General features: G+C 38.2%; 1 protein-coding gene across 1 annotated transcript; it reads left to right on the plus strand.

The window, feature by feature from the left end:
• Positions 1-460: 460 nt before the first annotated feature.
• RIBC2 (RIB43A domain with coiled-coils 2) lies at positions 461-13,481 on the plus strand. The gene is made up of 7 exons (XM_059847855.1): positions 461-624; positions 3,989-4,070; positions 5,488-5,832; positions 6,405-6,523; positions 8,229-8,456; positions 9,835-10,001; positions 11,120-13,481. The coding sequence occupies exons 1-7, from the start codon at positions 508-510 to the stop codon at positions 11,199-11,201; spliced, it is 1,140 nt and encodes a 379-aa protein (XP_059703838.1). The 5' UTR covers positions 461-507; the 3' UTR covers positions 11,202-13,481.
• The last annotated feature ends 4,596 nt before the right edge of the window (positions 13,482-18,077 follow it).

Here is an 18,077-nt window from a genome sequence, read left to right on the forward strand (position 1 = left end):
CCCACGCCACAACCCTCTTCCACGATTTTATCGCTTCAAAGTGACGGGCGCGCCCGCCCCGCCCTCACAGCCTGCGCGCCTCGTGCAGCGGCTCCGCCCCGCGGTGCCGTTCGGGAGTCGCCGCTCCCGTTCTCGTCGCGACGGGCCGCCTTGTGTCCCGGCCGGCCGGTGCCATCGCGACGGGCCGCCTTGTGTCCCGGCCGGCCGGTGCCATCGCGACGGGCCGCCTTGTGTCCCGGCCGGCCGGTGCCATCGCGACGGGCCGCCTTGTGTCCCGGCTGGCCGGCACCGCTTCCGTTCCCATCGCGACCGGCCGCCTTGTGTCCCGGCTGGCCAGCGCCGCCGTCCCGCTGTTGCCATTGCGACGGGCCGCCTTGTGTCCCGGCTGGCCAGCGCCGCTCCCGTTCCCAGCGCTACGGGCCGCCTTGTGTCCCAGCTGGCCGCCGTCGCTGCTCTGGGCCACCGCTCTCACACCAGCGCCGCCGTCCCGCTGTTCCCTCAGGCGCCATGAGCAGGCTGGGGCCGCAGCGAGAACTGGAGGAGGCCGCCGCCCTGGAGCGCCGGCGGCGGCGGGACCTGCTGCGGCGGGACCGCATCTTCAACCCACGGATCCGCACTATAGGGGTGAGGGCGGGCAGCACAGGAGGGAGGGCGCCGTGTCCCCGCGGCGTTCCCAGGAGTTCTGAAGAGAAGGGCGTATAACGCGGGGGGCAGGGAGGGAAGGGACGGCTGAGCCGGTCTGAGCGGGCCAGGAGCGGCACCCAGTCACCCCTCCTCAGGTGTGTGTGTGTGTGAGGGGGAGCAAGCCGGAAGGGAGGGCCCAAATGCAACTTTTAGAGTGGCTTTTAAAGTTACTGGTGAAATAAATCATAGACTATTTAGGTTGGAAGGGACCTTTGAAGATCATCCATTCCAACCCCCCAGCCGCGACAGCGTCACCCAGAGTGGGTGACACAGGAATATGCCCAGGTGGGTTTGGAATATCTTCAGGGGGAAAGACTCCGTGACCTCCCTGGGCAGCTGTTCAGTGCGCTGCCACCCTCGATGTAAAGAGGTACTTCATCCAGTTGAGGCAAAACTTCCTGTGCTTTACTTTATGGCCATTGCTTCTCGTGTGTACCTGTGCCTCACTGCTCTGGATTCAAGGGCAAGGTGTCATTGCCCCCTAACAGCACAGAGAGATCAAGCCCTGTGTTTATCTCTGTGTAGTAGTACATTGATGGAAGCCAAGAGCTTCCAGAGTCAGTTCGTGTAATGTGGCTGAAGCAAGTAATTGTTTTTTACCTCTCTGCTCTGTGATACTGCCCTTTTGTGCTTGGACCTCGCTAGAATTGATGCTGTGGGAGATTTAGTGCTGTAAGTGTCCTGCAATTAGTCCACATTTTGCATCAGACGAAATAGGATATATGTAATTAATTGTTGTGTCTGATTTTTCTTGGAGTGGATGTGTAAACATGAACGCTTCAGGCTAGTGGATTTTCTCCAGAGTTTACTCTGCAGTTTACATCCTGAACATTAGGAAATACTGTGCTCTATACCTATTTGACTTTGGATGCAATAGTGTTTTGAATCTCCCTGTGATATGTCCAAAGGCCCACATTAAGATGTTATGAGCACGCATGGAGGGAAGAGTGCTGTGAGGTGATTTGGATTCTCTTTTCTTAGGTACAGAAACATTTCCCAAGTCGATGGAAAAACATGTCCACCTTATCTCTGACAGGACCTTGAATTTATTCTTTTCACATTTATGCAAGAGTCATTGTATCTGCAAGAGTCTTGTGTCTTCCATGCTGAGCAATTAGCAGTTCCCAATTACTGAACAAGACATGTGTGTCCACCTAGTGCAGCATCCCAACACACCAACAACATACTTAAATACCCAACAATATACTTCAGTAGAAGGAGCTAATTCTGCTGCTTTTTACCAGTTGTGATATGGGTTAAGATACTTGAAATTTCTTCATCAGAAACACATACTTTCTCTATAAAGTGGCTTTTCTAGAGCTTTAAAAATGAACTGCAAACCATAAATTCTCAGTTAATGAAATAGCTGACAACTTCTTATCCTGGTGTGTTTTATTGAGCTGCACTGGAGTACACTATCCGAAGGTTTTACCCAAATACTTTTGTAGAATTGACTTGTTTTCTAGAACTGACTCAGGCAGGTTTTGATAGATCTATTTACATTAGACAAAAGTCTAAAATGAAGGAGAGTTCATCTGGAGAATTTTGATTAGCAGCTTATTTTGATTTAACATCATTCAATGAACCTGAACAATGATGCTGACAGAAGGGACTGTTCTTATCATTTGAAGTTAGGCCAGGTCTGAACCATAAAGAGCCAGGAAATCCATACAGAGATATTCTATATCAGTATTTCTTTGTGGTTTTATGATTCTTTGCTTCAGTTCTCTGACCAGTTTACCTGAGTGAATTTAAAAATCAAGACAATATTTACCTTAGAAACCAGAAATCCTAAAGCAAGGTTTGACTATTTTAAAAACATGGAGGTAATATACTGGAAAGCACAATTGGAACACAGATTTTATATTTTTTTCCTTGGTTATTACTAGTTTTAATATTACTTTGACTTTTGTATCTGTTTTGTCATCTGAGTAATATAAACATAAGATAATGCCCTCTTCACTTACAGATTGAAGAATCTATCCTCAGTAAATCACTGATTTTTTTAGACTTCAGATGAGTAATCCCAATGAAAAATTATTTTCAATTTACATGTAAACTGTATCCATAAATAGAACTAGTTTAGAAATTATCTGCCTCAAACTGTTCATAGATTTCTTATTTAAATGCTTAAAAGTGAAACCTGTAGTTTTATGGGACTGGGAATGTCAGTTTTAGGGATGTTTTTGTGTCGAGTGAAAGTGTTCTGAAGAGGTCAGAGCCAATAGTGTAACACAAGTCAATACACTGACCTACCTCTATTATTGCCAGAATACTGAGAACTTGTATTGAATTTCTCTCAGCAGTATTTCCTGTAGTTATATTGTCAGCTTGGGTTTCCCAGTGAGACCTCTGAAAGAGTTGATTTTGTAGGATAGAATTCTTGATGGTTTCAGCCTTGCTTACAAACTTACCTCTTTGCTGATGGCTGTTGTCAGTTGTCCTTTACAGCACTAACTATGTGCATTTTCAGCAGTGATCTGTTTCTGTTTTCATCTGAATAGGTTTTAGACAACGACTCTTAAAATTGTTTACCAGATTCTTGAAGATTTGTCATTGAATTTTTGACCAAGGTTTAAGGACATTAAGTGACTTGTCAGTAAAAAAAAAGAAAATAAGTAAAATCCATGTTTCTGCCTACTAATTTGCCGCAATCTGCCAACAAATGTGGGACCACATTCCTTTGCCCAAAATGGAGGTGTCTGCTCCCATTTGATGATGTGCCCTATGTTATCCTCTGCTCAGGTCCCACTTGCCATGATGTGGATGTTCTGTTCCATATCTGTCAGCTCATCCCAGTGGTGTATCCTGCAGTGTATTTTGGCAAACATGTCAATCTCTCTGATAAGACAGAAAGCATTTCCATTCCTTTCTTATAGTGAACCCTTTGTATTTTTCATGAACTATTACAACTTTCTGTCATCTTTACTGTTAAAATACTTACCTGCTTTATAAATGAAAGCAGAACAATAAAATAAAATTGCCAGCTGTAATGGGGAAAACATATTTTATGTAATGCAGCTGGAAATACTTATAGCTCTATGGATCGTGGAAATGTGGTGTTTTCATCTGATCAGGTGCAAGAACATATCTATCATTATTAAAAGAAAGCAAAAAAACAAGAATATTTCTGTTTCTGGATTTTGTTTTACCTACATTAGAAATGTGTACATATTCTGGTGCTAGTGGGGTTATATCTGCCTTGTACAACTGTGAGTCCCTGTAGCTTGACAATACCTATTTTAATTGTTCAAACACAGTATCTCCTAAAGAGCTGCTTTTTTTTTTTTTTTCATTTTAATAGATTGATAAAGATGCATTGGATGCACAGGTCAAGGAGAAGAAAATTCAAGAAGCAGCTGAAAAAGCAGAACATGAGAGATTCGGTATATTCCAGATACTGTGATATTTCTGTGAACAGTTAAATATTTTAATCCATTTCTTGGTTTCTTTTATCCCTTCATATATACTCTAAATTCAGTCATCCAGTTTATATCCTATTTATGTTCATACCTCTACATTGGCACAGTATGTATTCTTGTTATCTTAAGGTTTACATTGACATTATTAAACTGGGATACATTGCCTAATAGGCCAGAATTTTCAGTGTTTTCTTTTAAAAGCAAATAGCATAATTTATTATGCTATTATATAATTTATGACAAATAGCATAATTTAAAAACCTGAATATGCAGCAGGATTTAAAAAAATAATAATTACTACCACTGTCCTTTTCAGTATGGTAGTGGCTAATCTGTTTTAGTTGCTATTTCATAGAGTGAGCTCATCTTTTATCTAGCCATTCTTCCATAGACTATATGGATTCTGTGGAATCCTCTCTAGATTGTTATTGCTGGAAGCATGAGTTATGTACAGTAGGATGATAAGAGGAGTCATTGCTGAGTCAGAACTTGCAGCCACACAAATATTTCATGCTGTGCCCTGACTTCAAACTCTTTGTGGTCTTCCATGCCTGGGATGCTTTCCTGGGCTATCAGATGAAAGGCTCCCACAGCCTGAGCTTTCTGTGTGCCTCAAGAGTGGCTAAAATAGAGCTGCCACTTCTATCCTGTGCTTCTAGTACAGCTGCTTGTGATTTTCCTGGCTGGAAAAAACACCTGTCAGGGTCTGACTCTTGGGAAACTACCAGCAGCAATGTGGAGTCTGGCAAAAGAGGAAATTATCTTTTCTAGCAAATTATTTTAAATAACTAAAATGGCTAGTTGGGTGGGAGTTTTGTTGTATGTTTTTCTTAAAAATGCTGGAATTTATTTAGCTCCAATTAAATGGGCAGGAGTTCTTAATCTGTTCAAAACTTAATGCCAGCCAATGATTTTAGTGCTATGGTTAGAAAAATCATTGGAACTATGGAAGAGCTACCTATATTCCTTTCAGTTGCAGCCCAATTTTGGTTTGCTTCCTGGCAAGCAGCAATGTATTTCAGCTGTAGCTGTAAACTAAGAGTAAATGGGAATAACTGGTTTACTGTACATTTCTTGTGTAGCAGGTTTTCACCAAATGAAACCTCATAGTTCTGGTACTTATTATTGTATTTGTTTCACATGCACATATTTCATTGTAATATTAATAAAATAATTTATACCTAAAAAGCTGAAAATATTTCATAAGTAAATATTACTAACATTAGAGTATTTGCTGGGCTGGTACTTATGTATCAAACACTCTCCTAAGATTTATATTCTGTGTATTCATCTTGAAAATTTTATTTTCACCTTTTGTGTGCACTCCAATGACTCATGCACCTCTAAGAGTTGTGGTTTCATTGTGTTCATTTTTGTGTAGCTCATGCCATGAAGAAAAATGACAAGTTCATGTGTCTGCTAGAAGAACGCCAGAAAAATGAAATCAGAGACATCAATAGGGCTCTAACGGAATTTCATAAGAATTTTCAGAAGCCAGAAACAAGACGTGAATTTGACCTGAACGATCCACAAGCCCTAAAGAAAGACAGACCTGCTCGAGTTTCAGATGATGATCCTCGGTGTACTATATCTGGCATGCAGAAGTTTATGGGTGAAGACTTAAACTATGATCAGAGGATGAAGTTTCAAAAGGAGCAATTAAGGGAGTGGTTTCTTCAGCAACAGAAAGACTTAAAAAATGCATTAGCTGACCAAAAATTGGCAGGTAACAAAAAAATATAATGTAGTTTTAATCTTCGTTTTCTGAAGTTTTGGTGCATCTGATGAAAATATGGTATTGTATAGTTAAATTACAAATACTAGACCAGTTAGAAATACTAGACCAGTTTTTACTTTACAAGCTTTAAGGTAATTCACAGTTTTTCTTAGGAGGTCTCTGTTTCATAACATGTGATTGTAATATCACCCAGGTTTCATTTCTGGTTTGTGCCTCCAGTTGGTATGCTTACTTCATCAGGCCAAGCTGTCCTATTCCTACTGTCCTAGAGCAGAAAAAATAATACTGGTTTTTCTTTCCCAGCTTATCATGAAACATTTTCTGCAGTACTTAACATACTTCTTTCATTTTAACACCAAGTGTTTAGACAGGATAGGTTACATATTAAACTGATTCATGAATCACCTGAAATCCCAAGATGGACAGCTTTGATGGTAGGATTTGGAAATAGTTACTCAGCCTACTGTATCTGTAGCTCCCCCCTGCCTCTTCCCCTGGTTAACTCATATGGCACATCATGTCCATGAGTATTGACTATGTTTTATTTGGATCTAATTTAGATGATCTTTATGACAAGTTTAGGATTGAACTTGACCGAAAGATTATGGAAGAACAAAGAAAAGAAGAGGAAAGCAGGCGTGCTGTTTGTACAGCTACTAAAAATTTCAATAGAATCCAGGTAAATTAATACTTTGTTGGTTTTTAGAGAATGTGGAGACAGAGAAGGAAAATAAGATGCACAAAATCAGAATGAGTAGTGATGTTTTCAATGGGGGTTTCTTATCACCTGACTTCCATGGCTGTTTCAGCTTGGAAAAGGATAAATTTTATGCACTTTGCCAAGTGAACAATCAATCCACGGATTTAGATGTCTTCTATCTAGTTATCCTCTGCCAAAATTGTCCCTCCTGGTTCTCAGCTTGCTGACTGGTGAGCAGAAACAGCTCCCCAGTCATTTGGAGGCTTTGAGCTGGTAAACTGGGGTATGGCAAAAGCCTCCTGTGCTTCTTTCTGGGTTTATATCAGACCTCCCATACTCTTATAGTGTATGTCTGCTTTTCTTTACACTTGTGTGGAAACATTGCTAACAGTTGCCTTGATCCTTATGTTTACATTAATTGCCCACAACCACTGGTTTTGGCTCTTGGGCTGCTTCATGGGTATTTGTGTACAATGTCTCTTGGTTGTTTACTGACCTTTGGAACCTGTCTTAGTACCAATACCTGTAATGCTCTAGTTCTTCATCTTACTGCAAGGGCTTTTCTTCTTTTCAGCTTCTACACACAACTCAAAGGGTTACATGGATGCTATTACCTTGGTTAAACTATATTTGTTGTGACTTAGCTTTAAATGTATTTATCACATCAAAATAAACCACATTAGAATTGCCTACATTAAGTATGATATCTTTTGGTTTAGCTGTATAAGCATGCAAGTCTTTAATGTTGCTTGAGCCTTTTGGGGGGCATTTGTCATATAATTTTGTTTATAGACAGTCCAAGTTAATTGAAAATCAAAATCTAAAAGTACAGGAGCAAGCTGTCCCCTGTGCTCTGTGTGTCCTAGCAAGCAGAAGGTTTCTCTCTGTCCACTGGATGCTGGAACCAGGCATTGTTCCAGATGGTTTAGTTTATGCTTTACAGAAGAATGAGACAGTATTAGAAATGAAAGATGCATAGCATTATCATTCTTCTTCAAATTAGTTTACTTAGTCTAATTCTTCTTTGAAAGGTAATTATGTTCAGTAAGATCATTGTATTTTATCTCTGGAGTATTGTAAAGGGAAAATTTCCTTTGAGTAGGAGACTGTGTTGTGTCATGAACTTTAGGAACAGTGATTTCCATAGAAAATGCACACTGTGATCTCCAGTATTTCCAATACATTCATGCAATATGATTCAGGTTTTCATTTTGTATCAGCAAAGAGAATCGAGGCTGCATCTTCAGACTTTAATTGGACATCTCCTGTCTCCTGTTTTGAGGGCTTACCCAGGCTTTTCACCTAGATTCAGTGTGTAATATATAAATCAAGTCTAGTGATTTGAGATGGTAAATTTTATTCTAAATTTTTTCCATATTGTGTGTGTCTGCCAAATATATACTGGTTATTTACTTGAGGATAAATGTGGAATTATTTTTTATTTCATTCTAATTATAAAACAAAGTTATTTTTCCCCAGTTTACTTGCTATATGTGATATGACAACATTAAAGAACTGTTTGATATTAGGGTTTTAATCTTGGCCAATAAGACAATCATCACTTTTTGTAGGTGATGCTTTTGACAACTGTATACAGGTTGGAAAGACATCTGTTATGATGTGTTAACATTTTTTCATCCCTTTCTTGGAAAAAACATCACTTCTGTCTTTTCATTGAATTTAGGTTGCTGAACTAGATCATAAAAATGAATTGGAAAAGGCTCAAAAAATGAAAGATGACATGGATGAAATTACCTGCCTCCTTCGAGGAGACTTCCTTTCTGAAAACCCTGACCAAGCAATCAGTCCCTGGGGTAAACATAATGTGCTGGTGAATCGATGGAAGGGAATGAATCAGGAGCAGCTGATGGCAATTCGTGAATTCCAAAAGGAACAAGCTCTGGAGAAACAGGTATTTAAACTCACATGCATTGTCATGCATTGTTTTCTTGGTTGTAATAATACGACAGACAATGTTTGTGGAATAAAAATACCATTGTTTGCCCTGGACATGCCAGTATGAGGCTGTGTTTTCCATTGATCTGCACTTTACCCAAACTTTAATCAGTCTAACTGAACACAGTACCTCTGAATCACCTGGGACATGTCATGGAGTAGTCTGGAGCCCTGGAGTAGGATTGGGAGAAAGGTTGCTGAGGAGCCCAGGCCCAAGAGGATCTTTGGGGATGGTCCATGATGGTTCAGCTGAGCAGCAAAGTCCTGCCCAGCCCGAGACCCAGGCTTCATGGGGCAGTTCATGACCTGAGAGTGCACAAGCTGCCTGCAAGGAGTGGGCTGCTCCATAGGGGAAGAAGATCTGGGAGCTGAAGGTGAAAGCAGGGCAGGCCAAAGCAGTATTCTCATGCTCAAGGGTTCCCAAGCAAGGCAAATAGAGCAGGTCCAGTGACCTTGTACATGCATATTTCAGAGGCCTAAAAGTTCATGAGTGTAAGAATGTGATGGAGTTTAATTTCTACCATTCCATACAACTATGAGCCATGCTGTAAAATAGAATTTCAGTGGTAATAGCTGATGCTCTAGACGTGTATAGAAGCTGGCAGTTAAAATGAAGACATCTAGGCTCCTATAAAATCAAGAGTGTCCAGGCCTAGATATTGTGAAGTAGGAAGTGACTTGCCTCCCTTGTGCAGAGGCTGCATTTATGAAAGCTAAGGAATAGTGTTTGATTTTATCTTTCAGTCCTTACAATACCGTAGGCTTTACTATATCTTACCTAGTACTGTTATTATAGCTGAAGGTAGAATTGTAATTTTCCTGCCTCTCCTATTACTCTGAAATGAACCCATTCAAGTCATTAGGCTGGCTGAAAATGAGTACAACCAAGAAAAGTAAGTTTTTTGCAGGCCTGATTTTTTTGATTCTGTTCAGTGGGATGTCAGACAAGAAGTGAGGCAGAGGAGAAAAGTTTCTACTCATGTGGTGTTCATGGCTTCCCTGATATACCAAGTTAGCCATATTATAAGCCATACTGATGTCTGTGCACCTCTTGCTTCAAGAAATTTCAACTCTTGCTAACAATAATTAAAGAAAAAAAAAACAAACCTCTTGCTGCTGTGGATTTTTACAGAGAGAAAAGAATAGCTCTTTCATTGGCTGGATCTTGCTTCTGCTTGGTTTAGAAATCCTTGCTCCCTTCTCCCCATTTCAAATGCTACCCCTAGTGTTCAATAAAGACAAGCAAGTTTGTTTGGATGAACTTACCCATGAGACTTTATATACACAGTTCCATGTTTGAAAGAGAAAATGAAGCCTTTTTCTCACTGCTGTAGAGAGTAAGGGAGCAGGAACGCCGAAGAGATGCAGAATGGGACAGGCAACGTCTGCAGGCTGCGAGAGCCCAGCTGCTTTGGGAGCGGCAGCAGCAGCGGCAGAATCAGGTACAGCGCCGAGATTTGGATGCCGTGAATGCAGGGCTCTCTGAGGAGCAAAAAGCAAAGTAAGTACCAAACCAGCATTGTTCAAATAAAAAAAGCTCTTCATCATTATTAAGCCAAGAGCTTGGCTTTCATAGAGCTCTTTTGACTTGTTCTGTTTGTAACTTTTTTAATACACTTGTTACAAGTTCATGCTTTGAAAAAAATGAACAATTTGCCTGAAGCGTGTTTTCCGTATTATTTAATCAATCTTCAGAGAGTAAGTTTTGAGTGTTACTGACTGACATGAATGAATTAGGACCTGGAGTTCTTAAAGCATTCCACTGACAACAGACTGTTTATATAGATGGCAAAATAGCGAATAAATATAATTAGCTATGCAAAAAATTATGAGGTGAAAAACCATTACATGTTTCTTAAATTTGTCTTAGCTGTCTGAAACAAAAAAGGATGAACTGCCAGTAGAGCTGCCAGCTTTTGATAGCTCAGGTTTAAGCTAGCAACAGGAACAGCATTTCCATTATGTATGACAGAACTAGATGATTCTTTAACTAACTACTGGATGTGTCTTGAAGGGCAGTTCTTGTGTCTGCTCTTATGGGAAAGGAGAAAGATAATGCATGCATGAAAAGAAAAACAAGCATTATGATTTCGTGTTTTATTTTTCCAGGTCTTTTTTTTTTTTTGATTTTTTTTTTTTTTGGGCATGAATACAGAAGCACAGAATAGTCAGAGTTGGAAGGGACCTAGAAGGTTTGTCAAATCCAGCTCTTAAATGAATGGCTCATATGGGGAATGAGCCCTTGACCTTTGCATTATTAGCACCATTCTCTGACCAACTGAGCCAGTCTCAGGTTCATATACACCTTTTGCAAATGAATTTCCAATACATAATGCTTTCTTATTATGAAAATGAAAGTTTGGAATTGTGTTAATTCAGGCTTTTTTGCTCTTGAGATTTCTGGAGGGATATTTCAGGAAGAAAAAAACCAAGTTTGCTACATTGAGACGTGGCATATATTTTGCAGGACAAGTTCTAGTTACATTAAATTTCATTTCTAATAATTTATGAACATTTATGGATGTTAATGCATTATATCTTTTTTAGATTTCTCAGGCTACTTCTGAATAATATAAAAAAAAATCACTAATGGCTTTAAAAAAATTTATTTATTTCTAGGAACATTTACCTTAAAGAGGAAGAGTATTCAAATATCCCAACAGAGGAGTTTTATGCACAGTTTAATACAACCACCCGGTGATGATCTGGATGAATCAACCAGAATTATACAGAAGTATGTAGACACATTAAAATTTTCAGTTGAGCAATCCCATGCTTTATTGTTTTTATCTGTTCCCTGCCCTGTTCAAACACTGTATTCAAACTAAAGGACAGATCTGTTCTAAGAAAAGGAAAACATTATAATAATTTTTGAACATGATTGTTGTTCTGAAAGGACTAGTAGATTCAGTAGTAGGTTGTTTGACTCTTGTGTCTCAGGCTTAGCTGTAATGTTTACATTATTCATGCCTATAGGAATCAACTTCTGGAAAGAAATCTGAATTTGAACTACAGTGCTGCTTTATGCAACTTGGCCAGAGGGGAATGCTGCCTCCCACAGACCACAAGAGATGCACTTCTCTGGGAGGGAAGGAAGATGACCTAGACAGAAAATTTTGTGTTGGTTTGTTTGTGGTTTGGTTCTGGGTTTTTTTGTTTTGGATTTTCTTAAAGCAAAAAACCCAGCCAGACAGAAAGGCAAGAAAAAAGGAAGAAGTGGTCACGTTGGTCAGAAATGTTGTGAACGTTGGGAATAAGGAGAAAAGAGTCCAATAGTCATTGAGGTGATTAGTGCACTGAGGCATGGCACTGAAAAAGAATGTGTGTTGGAGTTAGTGTGGAAAAGAAGGGGGGAAAGTATTCCTACATACACCCTGATGCTTTGGAAATAATGGAGGAGGTTTCAGGTAATGTGCTGCTGAAAGAGAGTGGGGACAATTCACAGGTGTGACTGAAGAGGGGTGAAAAAGCAGGTGTGCACCAAACAAAGTCAAGGAGAAAAATCTCAGCTTATGCAAGGCAGTTCATGGAACCTGTGTACTTCCTGTCTTCATGGTGACAGTACTGACTTAGCAATTAAAGAGCCAGTCATTGGCATTTGAAAATGGGCAAGCACAACACAGGGGAAGAAAATATGGAGAAGCAATGTAGGAAAGTAACTGCATAAGGGAATCGGATGGTGGAGCTAACAAGGAAATGAAATCCAGAAGAGAAAGAGCTGAAATTTTTTTTTTTTTTGACTGCACAAAGGACTTCAAAAAGATCTGAAAGAGGAGAAAAAATTAGTCAGATGAGAGATTCAGCTAAGAATCCAAGACATCTGATATTGTGAACCTTAAATAAAAATAGAGCCCATTTATGAAAACAGATCTCAAACTGTAATTTGTCAATATATAGGACATAAATCTGAGGTAAAAACATCCTGATGATGTTGGCTTGGAGTCCACTGATTGTTCTTTGTCTCAGCAATAATGGTAATGTTTGGTAATGAACTTTGTGGTGAAACAGGTTGAAGATGCCTCCACCAAGCAAAGAAGGAAAGATGCTTAAAAAACCCCAAAGGCTGAGGTAAACTCTGTGTGAAGATAATGAAGAATGCATGGTTCTGGATATATTAGTAGGAGGATTTTAAAGTTGCTTGAAGGAAGCATTTCTTGAAAAGAGACTGTTTAAACAGGTCTGTTTGCTCAGCTCAAGTAGTGCCCTGTGGTATCACACTGATAAAATCTTGCTGCCTGATTCAAAACACTGACTAAAGAGGAGTAGCATTTTTTGATATGATTATAGAAATTGGATTGGGATCTTTTTTTGTTCATTGACACGTGAACTAGCTAATTATATATGTAAATGAGATGTAATTTTTTTCTGTCTCTCATTGATAGTGATATAATACAAAATGCATAGTTAAGTCTTGGAAATGATTGTAATTTGTATGAGCAAATGAGTTTGAAATTCTGGGTATGGTTCCCCTTCTTCCATTCCTTTCCCTAAAGAAGGACTAAGAAATTTATCAGAATAAATATCCAGCTAAGCCATCATCTTCTCCAGGATGGGGGAATACTCCTTTCCAGCAAACTGTCTCAAGGTTTTCCAGAAATCACTGCAATTAACTTCACAATAGCTAATGAAAGACAGCTTTGAAATAAAACTAAATACTTCTACTACAGTTGTGTTGTTTGCATGGTACAAGAAAGATGTTTTAAGTGTATTTTCAACTTAACCAAACACACTGAGAAACAAACAAAATTTTCAATTAAAAACTAAATAAACCAGTGGAACATCATGAATCAAAAAGGAGTGATCAGACCTTATAAAATAGTTTCTTGATGTTATTGTGGCTCAGGTTTGACCCTTCACTACTTTTTTCATCTGTTCATGTTAGTAAAATAAGTATCTGAATTGGAATAATCAGAATTAAACCCGATGACATTCCGTGTGTAGTCATTGACTTCTATGCAAATAAAAATACCTGCTGAAAGAGTTTAAATGTGTATGTGTAAAGGTGTTAAAACTAATGGGTTTGAAGGTTTCACCAAGCAAATGACTGCTTTTTTTTTTTTTAAGCAAATTACATTTTTTTTTGCTGTTTTGTTGGCAAGTTGCATAAGCAAGTAATGGAGAGTCAGGTTGAAAACAGGCATTACAAAGACTGAAGTCTGATTACAGAATAAGAAAAAGTGCAAATTTCCTTTCTCTGTTCCATTTCATGTCTCTGTGAGGATCCTGATATTTCTCTTTTTGAGTCAATTTTTTTAGAACATTTTCTCAAAACCAGTGTATAGTTCCTCATTTTAAACTGAAGATACTGTTTTGTATCAAATGCAATTCAGAGAATATTAACCTTGAAATTTTTCAATGCAGGCAAATATGTTACATAATTCTAAATGTATTTTACAAATGAACAAAGCAAACTATTCATGGATAAATGGGCATATAGATTTCAAAATCAGAAAAAAAACTTCTGAATGGGGAAAAAAAATTCTGAATGAATAAACTACATTTCATTCATTTCCTGGGTTTTCTTCTGCAAGGACAAAGTTAAGCTTTATTTGCAGCTATTACTGAAATGTTAGTTGTACTTTCAGCTTATTTAGTACAGTAATGCTAAAAAACAAAAGCACATAATGAAGGAAGCTACATCAGTCCTGGTTTGCCTACTGTAATTTAATTTTTTTTTTATTTCTTTCACATACTCTTCCACATTTACTTCCTGAGGATACTGTGTAGCCCTGTAGTACCAAACAACTGTACTGCAATTCTCAAAGCATGAAAATATTCTATATGAATTGGGGAGAAAATTAATGTTCAGTTTGTTCCAGTGAATTTTATGTGTAATTTCTGTCATACCTTGTTGCAGTTACTGGTGAAGTTAAATGCTTTTCAGATGGAAACCACATGGAACCAGGGAAAATTGGCTATCTAATAGACATTCTACTCAATTAAAGACTGAGGATGCAATGGGAGTATAAGGAATACTTCAGGTGACCATTTAATCAGGATAGATACTGCTTTTTGAAGGCAGAGTTTTATCTAAATACGATTTTTTTAAAAGTTTGGCTTAGCTTACTGGTTTTAGTTAACTTTATTAAACTGATTACTCTTTTGTTGCCACAGCTATGTCTATATGTATATATATATAAATACCTGTGTCCATTTTTGCATGAATCTTTAAATACTTTCTTAGAACTTCAGCATACTTTCTGTGGGTTTAAAAATTTTTCCAAATATACTGTCCTTTTCTAGATTTATTACAAGAGTTATGAAATGAGGACATTACCTTTGGAATGTTTCTTGCTATTGATGCTCCAAATGTAGTGCTGCTTAGCAGAATTGTACTGAACTCTCACCCTGAAAAATCTAATTCCTGTGGCTTCTCATTAACAATCCTGATTCTTCACAGAAGAAACCACAAAAATCTTGCCCATAGGAGAAACCACAGAAAATAAGCAGCAGCCTCTAGATGTCATAGTAGAAATTGCACAATTGCTGTTCACACAGCAAAAAATATTCACACTGAGTTCCTTAGAAAATAGTGATAAGGGTATTTTTTTTTTAATAATACAAAGTCTAATCTAACTATGACATTTTGTAATAACACAAGAGAGTGGAAATACTGAGGATCCTGATGCATCAGACCAACTTGAACAAAACATTGTTCCAGTGTGTGCTATGGCCTTTCTAATAAGAATATTTGCTATTGCAGTGGTGGTTGAAATACACTAAAAAACAGAGTACTGTGAATACTGTGGGTGTTTGATACACCACATAAAAATGAAAATTATTGACCTTTGAGCTTTATTAGATTTTCAATGAGCTTTATCCATCCATAAAATGCAAGAGTTAATTTAGGTTTCTGATTTGAAAATGCTAGGAAGAAAGTGAAGATTGAAAAATAGAGCATATACAGGAAAAATTGACAAAAATAAACAGCCAGCAACATAAAGATGTTAGTATTAGAAAAAAAAAATTAATTGGTAATATTAAGATATTAGTTGCTAGTTTAATGCTGTCACTGGCAATTAAGTGATGAGATGTTTAAACATGATGTCTTGAAAATTGGTTAAAATGCCTGAAACCAATGACACTGCTCTGAAATCAGGATGAGTGGGGGAATCAGGGAAAAGGTAGATGAAAAAATGGTACAACTGCTCAACAGTTTCATAGTATGCTATGTCAGAAAACTCAGTTAAAAGGACATATATTAATTGGGGTTTGCTGAGTAGCAAAATGGGTAAAATAGTCAGTTTGAAGCAAACCTAACTGGAAAATCCTGTTTGTTGTTTCATGTGCAGAAGGATCCACGGGCATTCCCTGGGTTCTTGCTTCTGCTGGAATAACAGCCAGTGTGAAACAGTGATGATTTTGAGTTGGGGATTCTTTGGAGATGCAGGTCTGCTTTTATGTGTTGTTACCTAAGTCCAGCTCAGAGATCCAAGTACCAAGCCTAGACTCAGGATAACTGAAATTGCAGTGAATCGATGGTTTTAGCCTCCCACAAAATATGTGAGCATGCAATGTGTAAGTATAGATGTGTGCACACAGACAGAAGTTAAAGTGTAATTTTCAAAACCATCTGCTCAGCTTCTGCTAGCTTAAAAAAAAGAAAGATAAAATAGTAGTTTTTTTGGAAAGATGGCCAGGGCCAGAGTTCATCCCAACAGAGATCATAAGCTTATTTCTACAAAGAAAATGTTTTTCCCTGTAAGCTTAAAGGACTGAAGAATGAGAGGTTCTGCTAAGGCTAGCCAAGTGTTAACCAGCTGGTGTTATCCAGCTGGGAAATAGCTTATTGCTTTGATGAACTGCATTAAAGCATGGTCTACAGGCTCTTTGCTTTTCTATTTTTGAGACCTTAGTAGAATGTGTAACAGTTCTTCTAGAAGTGAGAGCACGAGTTATATATGGCATAAAGAAGTGAGCTCTGGTGTGGTGTGTACCTTTGTATGCTCAAAAGGTACACAACCTGTGTAAACACAACCCCTGAGTGGAGCCAAAATTTCATCCCCTACCTCTCCCTGTTGTTTTTTAGTTTGGTAAGCTATTATAGCATCCCATAGGGAACAGAACTACAGTTTTTCTTTAAGGTGATGGGATAGAATTTCACTGATACAAAGGTTAGTGGCAAGTTTTGTCTTAGCCAAGGGAAAATAGATTTCATGCTGGTTAACTTAATCATCTGTGTTTTCAGATATCTAATCAAGAAACAGAATGGAATACCAAAAAAAAAGTAGAAAAATAATTAAGTAAAATATGAATGAAAAGTCAGAAACACCAAAGCATGGCTGTATAAAAATCTGAGTAAATCATGAAAGTAATACTTCATGCTTCCAATTTTTTGCATTTTTGAGCCTCTTTACAGATAATTTATGAACAAATGAGAGCAGAGGTCACTGAGGTTCTGGTCAGGATTATGGACACTTTTAGCTGCAGCCATGGTTTGAAAGTTGAGGTGTACACAGCTATGTGACCACTCTGCCAGAACATGGGAAGCAGCATGTACTGAGCTCAGGAAAATGGAAGGTGACAGTTTCAATAAAGCCTCTTCCACTCTGAAGTAAGTCTGCCCTTCTTATTCTGTAGTTTACAATGTGTGTTGATGCATTAGTATTCTGCAAGGAGGACACAGTTTGCCACATACCTGTTAGAATCTTTTCCTTGCACATTTCTGATTTAGTTGTTTATATTTTGACAAGAAATTGCACATTCTGCACAGGCTTCCTTAATGCAGAAGGACACTTGGGAGACTTAGTCCTCTTACAGTCTAGATACCTTTTTTGAAACATGGAACATAAAAGTTTGAGTTTCTTCCTGCATGATTATAATCAAGGTATAGGTTGCATAGAGATGGAAGAATCTCAGGCTACCAGATGGGTATGTATTTCCATGTTGAAAACATTGAAGCATAAAAAGGGGAATATTAAAGAAAAAAGGGATGCTCTCACTGCATTGTTCCCCTGGCTTGGGATTTTCTTTCCTCCCTTCCTTGTAAAATTCAAAGTGTTAATTGCATGCATTGAAGAAGACAATGATTTTGCATCCTTACTGAAGATGAAAGCCCTTGCTGTATTGAATCTGGAATACAGCATCAGTTTTCAATTTGACCTATATATAAATAAGCCATAGAACTGTGACATAATTCAGTTCATGAGGAAATGTATCAGGGTGGAGCAGAAAAAAGCCTTCTGTTAGACATAAGTAGGGCTGAAAAGATTTTAAAGAAATAGTACATACTTTTTTCTTCTGGAAATGTGACTTGTGCTAAAGAAAGTACATTTTTCTTTTCTGTCAGATAAAATCCATGTGCTCTGAAGTTACCAGTTATAGCTCAACATACCAAAGGCTTGGGGAAAAAGAAAGGCCTCAGCCTCCTCCTTTAGGTACTTCCTAAGTTTTCTTTTTTTTCTTTTTTTTTTTTCCTAGCACTTTCCTAAGTGCTAGAAAACTGTTGTATTGTCATATTTCAGTACAAAAGAGCAACTAACTAGAAAAAGTTAATGAACAAAAAATTAGTATAACAACTTTGGCCAGCACAGCAAATTACTTCGATTTATTCTAGTATTATTTGTTAATAAGATGA

Source organism: Haemorhous mexicanus, chromosome 5 (genome assembly GCF_027477595.1).
Source record: "Haemorhous mexicanus isolate bHaeMex1 chromosome 5, bHaeMex1.pri, whole genome shotgun sequence".
Taxonomy (NCBI): Eukaryota; Metazoa; Chordata; class Aves; order Passeriformes; family Fringillidae; genus Haemorhous; species Haemorhous mexicanus.